Source organism: Oncorhynchus keta, chromosome 12, assembly GCF_023373465.1.
Source record: "Oncorhynchus keta strain PuntledgeMale-10-30-2019 chromosome 12, Oket_V2, whole genome shotgun sequence".
Lineage (NCBI taxonomy): Eukaryota > Metazoa > Chordata > Actinopteri > Salmoniformes > Salmonidae > Oncorhynchus > Oncorhynchus keta.
The window spans coordinates 41214339-41226288 of NC_068432.1; the positions used below are offsets into that span (position 1 = coordinate 41214339).

Sequence of the window (11950 nt, forward strand, 5' to 3'; positions counted from 1 at the left end):
AGCTGAGAGGAGTAATGACAGGTAAGTAGCTGAGAAGAGTAATGACAGGTTAGGAGCTGAGAGAGGAGTAATGACAGGTTAGTAGCTGAGAGAAGAGTAATGACAGGTTAGTAAATGAGAGGAGTAATGACAGGTTCGTAGCTGAGAGGAATAATGACAGGTTCATAGCTGAGAGGAATAATGACAGGTTAGTAGCTGAGAGGAGTAATGACAGGTTAGTAGCATAGAAGATTCATGACAGGTTAGTAGATGAGAGGAGTAATGACAGGTTAGTAGCTGAGTGGAATAATAACAGGTCAGTAGATGAGAGAGGAATAATAACAGGTTCGTAGCTGAGAGGAATAATGACAGGTTAGTAGCTGAGAGGAATAATGACAGGTTAGTAGCTGAGAGGAGTAATGACAGGTTAGTAGCTGAGAGAAGAGTAATGACAGGTTAGTAGCTGAGAGGAATAATGACAGGTTAGTAGCTGAGAGGAGTAATGACAGGTTAGTAGCTGAGAGGAATAATGACAGGTTAGTAGCTGAGAGAAGAGTGATGACAGGTTAGTAGCTGAGAGGAATAATGACAGGTTAGTAGCTGAGAGGAGTAATGACAGGTTAGTAGCTGAGTGGAGTAATGACAGGTTAGTAGCTGAGAGGAGTAATGACAGGTTAGTAGCTGAGAGAAGAGTAATGACAGGTTAGTAGCTGAGAGGAGTAATGACAGGTTAGTAGCTGAGAGGAGTAATGACAGGTTAGTAGCTGAGAGAAGAGTAATGACAGGTTAGTAGCTGAGAGGAGTAATGACAGGTTAGTAGCTGAGAGGAATAATGACAGGTTAGTAGCTGAGAGGAATAATGACAGGTTAGTAGCTGAGAGGAGTAATGACAGGTTAGTAGCATAGAAGAGTAATGACAGGTTAGTAGATGAGAGGAGTAATGACAGGTTAGTAGCTGAGTGGAATAATAACAGGTCAGTAGATGAGAGAGGAATAATAACAGGTTCGTAGCTGAGAGGAATAATGACAGGTTAGTAGCTGAGAGGAATAATGACAGGTTAGTAGCTGAGGGGAGTAATGACAGGTTAGTAGCTGAGAGAGGAGTAATGACAGGTTAGTAGCTGAGAGAGGAGTAATGACAGGTTAGTAGCTGAGAAGTGTAATGACAATTTAGTAGCTGAGAGGAGTAATGACAGGTAAGTAGCTGAGAAGAGTAATGACAGGTTAGGAGCTGAGAGAGGAGTAATGACAGGTTAGTAGCTGAGAGAAGAGTAATGACAGGTTAGTAAATGAGAGGAGTAATGACAGGTTCGTAGCTGAGAGGAATAATGACAGGTTCATAGCTGAGAGGAATAATGACAGGTTAGTAGCTGAGAGGAGTAATGACAGGTTAGTAGCATAGAAGAGTAATGACAGGTTAGTAGATGAGAGGAGTAATGACAGGTTAGTAGCTGAGTGGAATAATAACAGGTCAGTAGATGAGAGAGGAATAATAACAGGTTCGTAGCTGAGAGGAATAATGACAGGTTAGTAGCTGAGAGAGGAGTAATGACAGGTTAGTAGCTGAGAGAGGAGTAATGACAGGTTAGTAGCTGAGGGGAGTAATGACAGGTTAGTAGCTGAGAGGAGTAATGACAGGTTAGTAGCTGAGTGGAATAATAACAGGTTAGTAGCTGAGAGAGGAGTAATGACAGGTTAGTAGCTGAGAGAGGAGTAATGACAGGTTAGTAGCTGAGGGGAGTAATGACAGGTTAGTAGCTGAGAGAGGAGTAATGACAGGTTAGTAGCTGAGAGAGGAGTAATGACAGGTTAGTAGCTGAGAAGTGTAATGACAATTTAGTAGCTGAGAGGAGTAATGACAGGTTAGGAGCTGAGAGAGGAGTAATGACAGGTTAGTAGCTGAGAAGAGTAATGACAGGTTAGTAGCTGAGAGAAGAGTAATGACAGGTTAGTAGCTGAGAGGAGTAATGACAGGTTAGTAGCTGAGAGGAGTAATGACAGGTTAGTAGCTGAGAGAAGAGTAATGACAGGTTAGTAGCTGAGAGGAGTAATGACAGGTTAGTAGCTGAGAGGAGTAATGACAGGTTAGTAGCTGAGAGAAGAGTAATGACAGGTTAGTAGCTGAGAGAGGAATAATGACAAGTTAGTAGGTGAGAGAGGAGTAATGACAAGTTAGTAGCTGAGAGAGGAGTAATGACAGGTTAGTAGCTGAGGGGAGTAATGACAGGTTAGTAGCTGAGTGGAATAATAACAGGTTAGTAGCTGAGAGAGGAGTAATGACAGGTTAGTAGCTGAGGGGAGTAATGACAGGTTCGTAGCTGAGAGGAATAATGACGGGTTCATAGCTGAGAGGAATAATGACAGGTTAGTAGCTGAGAGGAGTAATGACAGGTTAGTAGCATAGAAGAGTAATGACAGGTTAGTAGATGAGAGGAGTAATGACAGGTTAGTAGCTGAGAGGAGTAATGACAGGTTAGTAGCATAGAAGAGTAATGACAGGTTAGTAGATGAGAGGAGTAATGACAGGTTAGTAGCTGAGAGGAGTAATGACAGGTTAGTAGCATAGAAGAGTAATGACAGGTTAGTAGATGAGAGGAGTAATGACAGGTTAGTAGCTGAGTGGAATAATAACAGGTCAGTAGATGAGAGAGGAATAATAACAGGTTCGTAGCTGAGAGGAATAATGACAGGTTAGTAGCTGAGAGGAATAATGACAGGTTAGTAGCTGAGAGGAGTAATGACAGGTTAGTAGCTGAGAGAAGAGTAATGACAGGTTAGTAGCTGAGAGAGGAGTAATGACAGGTTAGTAGCTGAGAGGAGTAATGACAGGTTAGTAGCTGAGTGGAATAATAACAGGTTAGTAGCTGAGAGAGGAGTAATGACAGGTTAGTAGCTGAGAGAGGAGTAATGACAGGTTAGTAGCTGAGGGGAGTAATGACAGGTTAGTAGCTGAGAGAGGAGTAATGACAGGTTAGTAGCTGAGAGAGGAGTAATGACAGGTTAGTAGCTGAGAAGTGTAATGACAATTTAGTAGCTGAGAGGAGTAATGACAGGTAAGTATCTGAGAAGAGTAATGACAGGTTAGGAGCTGAGAGAGGAGTAATGACAGGTTAGTAGCTGAGAGAAGAGTAATGACAGGTTAGTAAATGAGAGGAGTAATGACAGGTTCGTAGCTGAGAGGAATAATGACAGGTTCATAGCTGAGAGGAATAATGACAGGTTAGTAGCTGAGAGGAGTAATGACAGGTTAGTAGCATAGAAGAGTAATGACAGGTTAGTAGATGAGAGGAGTAATGACAGGTTAGTAGCTGAGTGGAATAATAACAGGTCAGTAGATGAGAGAGGAATAATAACAGGTTCGTAGCTGAGAGGAATAATGACAGGTTAGTAGCTGAGAGGAATAATGACAGGTTAGTAGCTGAGAGGAGTAATGACAGGTTAGTAGCTGAGAGAAGAGTAATGACAGGTTAGTAGCTGAGAGGAATAATGACAGGTTAGTAGCTGAGAGGAGTAATGACAGGTTAGTAGCTGAGAGGAATAATGACAGGTTAGTAGCTGAGAGAAGAGTGATGACAGGTTAGTAGCTGAGAGAAGAGTAATGACAGGTTAGTAGCTGAGAGGAGTAATGACAGGTTAGTAGCTGAGAGGAGTAATGACAGGTTAGTAGCTGAGAGAAGAGTAATGACAGGTTAGTAGCTGAGAGGAGTAATGACAGGTTAGTAGCTGAGAGGAGTAATGACAGGTTAGTAGCTGAGAGAAGAGTAATGACAGGTTAGTAGCTGAGAGAGGAATAATGACAAGTTAGTAGGTGAGAGAGGAGTAATGACAAGTTAGTAGCTGAGAGAGGAGTAATGACAGGTTAGTAGCTGAGGGGAGTAATGACAGGTTAGTAGCTGAGTGGAATAATAACAGGTTAGTAGCTGAGAGAGGAGTAATGACAGGTTAGTAGCTGAGGGGAGTAATGACAGGTTCGTAGCTGAGAGGAATAATGACGGGTTCATAGCTGAGAGGAATAATGACAGGTTAGTAGCTGAGAGGAGTAATGACAGGTTAGTAGCATAGAAGAGTAATGACAGGTTAGTAGATGAGAGGAGTAATGACAGGTTAGTAGCTGAGAGGAGTAATGACAGGTTAGTAGCATAGAAGAGTAATGACAGGTTAGTAGATGAGAGGAGTAATGACAGGTTAGTAGCTGAGAGGAGTAATGACAGGTTAGTAGCATAGAAGAGTAATGACAGGTTAGTAGATGAGAGGAGTAATGACAGGTTAGTAGCTGAGTGGAATAATAACAGGTCAGTAGATGAGAGAGGAATAATAACAGGTTCGTAGCTGAGAGGAATAATGACAGGTTAGTAGCTGAGAGGAATAATGACAGGTTAGTAGCTGAGAGGAGTAATGACAGGTTAGTAGCTGAGAGAAGAGTAATGACAGGTTAGTAGCTGAGAGAGGAGTAATGACAGGTTAGTAGCTGAGAGGAGTAATGACAGGTTAGTAGCTGAGTGGAATAATAACAGGTTAGTAGCTGAGAGAGGAGTAATGACAGGTTAGTAGCTGAGAGAGGAGTAATGACAGGTTAGTAGCTGAGGGGAGTAATGACAGGTTAGTAGCTGAGAGAGGAGTAATGACAGGTTAGTAGCTGAGAGAGGAGTAATGACAGGTTAGTAGCTGAGAAGTGTAATGACAATTTAGTAGCTGAGAGGAGTAATGACAGGTAAGTATCTGAGAAGAGTAATGACAGGTTAGGAGCTGAGAGAGGAGTAATGACAGGTTAGTAGCTGAGAGAAGAGTAATGACAGGTTAGTAAATGAGAGGAGTAATGACAGGTTCGTAGCTGAGAGGAATAATGACAGGTTCATAGCTGAGAGGAATAATGACAGGTTAGTAGCTGAGAGGAGTAATGACAGGTTAGTAGCATAGAAGAGTAATGACAGGTTAGTAGATGAGAGGAGTAATGACAGGTTAGTAGCTGAGTGGAATAATAACAGGTCAGTAGATGAGAGAGGAATAATAACAGGTTCGTAGCTGAGAGGAATAATGACAGGTTAGTAGCTGAGAGGAATAATGACAGGTTAGTAGCTGAGAGGAGTAATGACAGGTTAGTAGCTGAGAGAAGAGTAATGACAGGTTAGTAGCTGAGAGGAATAATGACAGGTTAGTAGCTGAGAGGAGTAATGACAGGTTAGTAGCTGAGAGGAATAATGACAGGTTAGTAGCTGAGAGAAGAGTGATGACAGGTTAGTAGCTGAGAGGAATAATGACAGGTTAGTAGCTGAGAGGAGTAATGACAGGTTAGTAGCTGAGTGGAGTAATGACAGGTTAGTAGCTGAGAGGAGTAATGACAGGTTAGTAGCTGAGAGAAGAGTAATGACAGGTTAGTAGCTGAGAGGAGTAATGACAGGTTAGTAGCTGAGAGGAGTAATGACAGGTTAGTAGCTGAGAGAAGAGTAATGACAGGTTAGTAGCTGAGAGGAGTAATGACAGGTTAGTAGCTGAGAGGAATAATGACAGGTTAGTAGCTGAGAGGAATAATGACAGGTTAGTAGCTGAGAGGAGTAATGACAGGTTAGTAGCTGAGAGGAGTAATGACAGGTTAGTAGCTGAGAGGAGTAATGACAGGTTAGTAGCTGAGAGAAGAGTAATGACAGGTTAGTAGCTGAGAGAGGAATAATGACAAGTTAGTAGGTGAGAGAGGAGTAATGACAAGTTAGTAGCTGAGAGAGGAGTAATGACAGGTTAGTAGCTGAGGGGAGTAATGACAGGTTAGTAGCTGAGTGGAATAATAACAGGTTAGTAGCTGAGAGAGGAGTAATGACAGGTTAGTAGCTGAGGGGAGTAATGACAGGTTCGTAGCTGAGAGGAATAATGACGGGTTCATAGCTGAGAGGAATAATGACAGGTTAGTAGCTGAGAGGAGTAATGACAGGTTAGTAGCATAGAAGAGTAATGACAGGTTAGTAGATGAGAGGAGTAATGACAGGTTAGTAGCTGAGAGGAGTAATGACAGGTTAGTAGCATAGAAGAGTAATGACAGGTTAGTAGATGAGAGGAGTAATGACAGGTTAGTAGCTGAGAGGAATAATAACAGGTCAGTAGATGAGAGAGGAATAATAACAGGTTCGTAGCTGAGAGGAATAATGACAGGTTAGTAGCTGAGAGGAGTAATGACAGGTTAGTAGCTGAGAGGAGTAATGACAGGTTAGTAGCTGAGAGAAGAGTAATGACAGGTTAGTAGCTGAGAGAAGAGTAATGACAGGTTAGTAGCTGAGAGAGGAATAATGACAAGTTAGGAGGTGAGAGAGGAGTAATGACAAGTTAGTAGCTGAGAGAGGAGTAATGACAGGTTAGTAGCTGAGAGGAGTAATGACAGGTTAGTAGCTGAGAGAAGAGTGATGACAGGTTAGTAGCTGAGAGGAGTAATGACAGGTTTGAAGCTGAGAGAAGAGTGATGACAGGTTAGTAGCTGAGAGGAGTAATGACAGGTTTGTAGCTGAGAGAAGAGTGATGACAGGTTAGTAGCTGAGAGAGGAGTAATGACAGGTTTGTAGCTGAGAGAAGAGTGATGACAGGTTAGTAGCCTACACCAACAGAATTACGAGAAGCTTTATGCCCCTCTTGCACTCTCTCCCTCTTTCTTTTTCTGTCTCTCTCTATTCTCTCCCACTCTGTGCGTGTGTGTGTATGTGTGTATGTGTGTGTGTGTGTGTGTGTGTGTGTGTGTGTGTGTGTGTGTGTGTGTGTGTGTGTGTGTGTGTGTGTGTGTGTGTGTGTGTGTGTGTGTGTGTGTGTGTGTGTGTGTGTGTGTGTGTGTGTGTGTGTGTGTGTGTGTGTGTGTGTGTGTGTGTGTGTGTTTTGTTATTGAGAAGCCATGTTGACTTGCTCTCTGCGTTCAGTCCTCCACAGGTGGTGACTCCTCCACAGACTGTTGCTTCCCCTCCCCACAGTGAAGGCAGCAGCAGTATAGACTGTGTTACCATACAGGTACTAGACAAACACAAAACATTCACATCACATATTTTACTGTAGCAGTAGCAAGCCTTTGCTATTAGATAGCTTTAACACCAAACAAGTCAGTGTTTTCATGATGGCAAATGTACTTATTAAATGACATTTATCTTTCCCTCTCTTCTCCCGTCTCAGTCCGAAGAAGAAGGGGAGAGGGGGCTGATTTCTGAGTGGGTATGGGACTGGTCCAGTCGGCCTGAGAACCTTCCACCAAAGTAAGAACCTACGCATATAATTGGAATGATTCCAAATTGATTTTCACTGTAATTCATTTTAATTCCATTGACCTTATTTGAGTAGTTGCAATGTCAACACATTAACTAACATACACACAGTACTTGGCTGCTAAGAACAACCACTGACTCATGGGGGGCCTGTGGATTTGCTTGAGGGAATGTAGTTATTATTTTAATACATAATGAATAAAACGGTGTGCAATAGCATTGAAACCTGACAGATAATATCTCTCCATTACATCTGAACATGACATATGATATTATTTTACAGTCATGAAGGTATGTTTATCTTCATGGTATGAGACTACAGAATTTCTCCTGAGAAATCTCCTTTTATCTTGAAAAACAAGACAAAACCAAATGTTTCATTCATGTCTTCCCCCTCTCTCCTTCTCTTCCTCCTTTCTTTCTATCTATCTATTTTCCCATTTCTCCTGATCTCTCTAAATCTCTTTCTATCTTCATCTCCCTTGTTTCCCTTCCCCCCATCTCTCTCACTCCCCCAGGGAGTTTGTGTTCCAGCACCCGAAGCAGCAGTCAGGCTCCCTGAGTGTAAGGAAGAGTGAGGTGATGAAGAGAGGCCTGTTCTCCTCCGACGTCCTCATGATCCTCATCCCCTCACTGCTGGTCTCACACCTTCTCACACTGGGAGTGGGGTAAGAAACACACACATGCCCGTTCAAAGTTTGGGGTCACTTAGAAATGTCTTTGTTTTTGAAAGAAAACCACATCTTTGGTTCATTAAAATAACGTCAAATTGATCAGAAATTCAGTGAAAACAATGTTAATGTTGTAAATGACTATTGTAGCTGGAAACAGCTGATTTTTTTAAATGGAATATCTACACATGCCACGCCTTGATCTTAGTGTTTTGTGTTTTCGTTGATTGTTTGGTCAGGCCAGGGTGTGACATGGGTTTGTTTTGTTGTATTTCGTATTGGGGTTTTGTGGTTATTGGGATTGCGGCTGAGTAGGGGTGTTGTATGGGCTTGGCTGCCTGAGGCGGTTCTCAATCAGAGTCAGGTGATTCTCGTTGTCTCTGATTGGGAACCGTATTTAGGTAGCCTGGGTTTCGCTTTGTATTTCGTGGGTGATTGTTCCTGTCTCTGTGTAGTTTCACCAGATAGGCTGTAATTAGGTTTCACGTTCTGTTTGTTGTTTTGCTTTTGTATTAAGTTATGTCATGTTTCGCTCTTCATTTATTAAAGACATGAGTAACCACCACGCTGCATTTTGGTCCGACTCTCTTTCTACAAACGAAGAACGCCGTTACAACATAGGAGTTCCATTATCAGCAACCGTCACTCCTGTGTTCCAATGGCATGTTGTTTGCTAATCCAAGTTGATCATTTTAAAAGGCTAATTGATCATTAGAAAACCCTTTTGCAATTATGTTAGCACAGCTGAAACTGTTGTTCTAATTAAAAAAGCAATAAATATGGCCTTCTTAATTAGACTAGTTGAGTATCTGGAGCATCAGCATTTGTGGGTTCGATTACAGGCTCAAAATGGCCAAAAACAAAGAACTTTCTTCTGAAACTCATCAGTCTAATCATGTTCTGAGAAATAAAGACTATTCCATGCGAGAAATTACCAAGAAACTGAAGATCTCGTACAACGCTCTGTACTACTCCCTTCACAGAACAGCGCAAACTGGCCCTAACCAGAATAGAAAGAGGAGTGGGAGGCCCCGGTGCACAACTGAGCAAGAGGACATGTACAATAGAGTGTCTAGTTTGAGAAACAGACACCTCACAAGTCCTCAACTGGCAGCATCATTAAATAGTACCTGCAAAACATCACTCTCAACGTCAACAGTGAAGGGGCGACTCCGGGATGCTGGCCTTCAGGCAGAGTTCCTCAATCCAGTGTCTGTGTTCTTTTGCCCATCTTAATCTTGAATTTTTATTGGCCAGTCTGAGATATGGCTTTTTCTTTGCAACTCAACCTAGAAGGACAGCATCCCAGAGTCGCCTCTTCCCTGTTGATGTTGAGACTGGTATTTTGCAGGTACTATTTCATGAAGCTGCCAGTTTCTGAAATTAGACACTCTAATGTACTTATCCTCTTGTTCAGTTGTGCACCGGGGCCTCACACTCATCCTTCATTTCTCAGAACAACAATAGACTGATGAGTTTCAGAAGAAATTCTTTGTTTCTGGCCATTCTGAGCCTGTAATCGAACCCAAAAATGCTGATGCTCCAGATATTCAACTAGTCCAAAGAAGGCCAGTTTTATTGCTTCTTTAAACAGGACAACAGTTTTCAGCTGTGCTAACTGTCAAGAGAATTTTATAATTCCTATATGTGTTCATTAACCAATACAATTAAAATCCCTCTGTCTGTTTCTAAGAATTTGTAAGATCCTTATTTGCATAAAATAGACAGAGACTAGTCTTATCAAAATTAGCCAATAGGATTTATTCTCGGAGCACGCTGCTCATAGAACCCTGTACAACAGTTTATATATCAAATATGACGTCATAGGTTTTAAAATGTCCTTCCTCCTCTCGATCAGGACAAAGCAGGTTCAAAAGTTCATTCCAACTCACCAGCGCACATACATGACACACAATATAACTGGATTAACTCCTGAAGTCTCACCATAATTTATTACCACTTTAGCAGACAGTTCCAGATACGGAAAACCTGGAGAGGCTCTCGCTGTCTTATTTGATCGCCACAGAGTTATAGTTGAGTCGGTTCAAAATAGGTTAATGACCCTCTTTGCTTACTTAAGACACACACACACACATTCCTTCCTACACAATGGTTATCATTTCCAATTACCCCTTATCCATGCTACATAACCTCTTTCTTAGGAACTAACATTATTCATCAGATATTGTAAAACAGGGTAGAGTTTAATTAGTTATAGTGCTATTTAAATGTAGATATTGTTTAGTCATTATTCATAAAATTCCTAACACTAACATAATTGCAAAAGGGTTTTATAATGATCAATTAGCCTTTTAAGATTATAACCTTGGATTAGCTAACACAAGGTGCCATTGGAACACAGGAGTGATAGTTGCTGATAATGGACCTCTGTACGCCTATGTACGTAGATATTCCATAAAAAATCTGCTGTTTCCATTTACAACATTAACAATGTCTACACATTATTTCTGATCAATTTGATGTTATTTTAATGGGCAAAAAAGGTGTTTTTCTTTAAAAAACAAAGACATTTCTAAGTAACCCCAAACTTTTGAATGGTAGTGTATATATGTTACAGAGAAGTACAGGACATATTAGCTACCAGCAGAGATAATGAGATGCAGTTTGTCTTAGTAATGATAATGAAGTAGCCTACTATTAGGCCACCACCACCTGACTTTCCTAATGGCAGCAATCTGTTTTTATACAACAACCAGGTAAATGTGGTTAGAAATTGCAGATTAAAGATATAAGTATAAGTATTGTGTTATCAATATTAGCAGTATATTTCTCTCTCCCTTTCTCAGGATATACATAGGGAAACGATTGGCTGCCTCCACAACTAGCACTCTGTGATATATGCTTCAGGGTAGCGCTCCCATTTGTTGACGGCAGACCAATAGGAATGGTAGCCCTTGCCACAACACACCCATTGCCCCTCTCTCTCGCTGTCATGGGGCAACATAGGACCAGGCCTTTCTTTACCACTGTCTCTCTGTCTGTCTCAATATGTCTGTCTGTCTGACCACCACCCACCAGCACGTTGTGTGTCTGTCCATCAGTCAGTCACCCAGCATCTCTGAATCTGTGATTGTCCCAGGGCCAGAGAGTGTGTGTGTGTGTGTGTGTGTGTGTGTGTGTGTGTGTGTGTGTGTGTGTGTGTGTGTGTGTGTGTGTGTGTGTGTGTGTGTGTGTGTGTGTGTGTGTGTGTGTGTGTGTGTGTGTGTGTGTGTGTGTGTGTGTGTGTGTGTGTGTGTGTGTGTGTGTGTACGCGTGTGTGTGTACGCGTGTGTGTGTGTGTACGCGTGTGTGTGTGTACGCGTGTGTGTGTGTGTGTACGCGTGTGTCAGGGACGGAGAGAGACTGCTATACAGACATTGTGTCAATAACTCAGACTGAGATCACTATTACTTTACCAGCAGAGTAACACTGATCTCAGTTAACTAACAGAGAGAAACGAGTGATGAGATGGAGAGAGAAAAGGGAGAGAGAAAAAAGAGAGTAACTCCTCACTAAATCCCCATGGAAGGTATGAGCAGGGCATTGAAGAAATTGGGTATATAGTCCAATGCTTAACCAAATTTAAACCAAAATCAAATTCTGGTGAAAGAAAGTCCCCAACAGTATATCTTTATTTGACTCTGGTCACCAATAATTTGTGTCAGAAATAACAGATCTGTGATAAGCCTGGGTGGTTTGTATAACGTTGAGGAATGGTTTGTATAACGTTCTAAGTGGTTTATGACAACACAAGTGGCGCTGGTTGTTTTTGTTGTCCTATATAACCATCTGACTGTTTAAACTCTGAACTGTTTGAAGGACCATAAGCCCATTAAACTTCATTCCTCATACAGCTCCACATGCCTGTGGTCCGTTTGTCTCTCTTACTAGATCTTTCCTTTTTTTATACACTTTTATTGTGTTTGGCTACACAATCATATCATGCTAATGATGATACAAGTGCTAGAGAACTGTGATATAATAACATATACAGTACCAGTCAAAAGTGTGGACACACCTGATATTTGTAATTCTATTTAAGGGTTTTTCTTAGTTTTTTACTATTTTCTACAT

The 11950-nt window shown here is 41.6% G+C and overlaps 1 protein-coding gene across 1 annotated transcript in view; it reads left to right on the plus strand.

Moving 5' to 3' along the window:
* Positions 1–11735, plus strand: part of LOC118391609 (BCL2/adenovirus E1B 19 kDa protein-interacting protein 3-like) — a 33853-nt gene extending 22118 nt beyond the window's left edge. The window contains exons 3-6 of the mRNA XM_052458329.1: positions 6870–6957; positions 7117–7196; positions 7724–7873; positions 10684–11735. Coding sequence (XP_052314289.1) covers positions 6870–6957; positions 7117–7196; positions 7724–7873; positions 10684–10732 — 367 coding nt within the window. The 3' untranslated portion in view covers positions 10733–11735. The remainder of the gene's footprint in view (positions 1–6869; positions 6958–7116; positions 7197–7723; positions 7874–10683) is intronic.
* Positions 11736–11950: the final 215 nt, after the last annotated feature.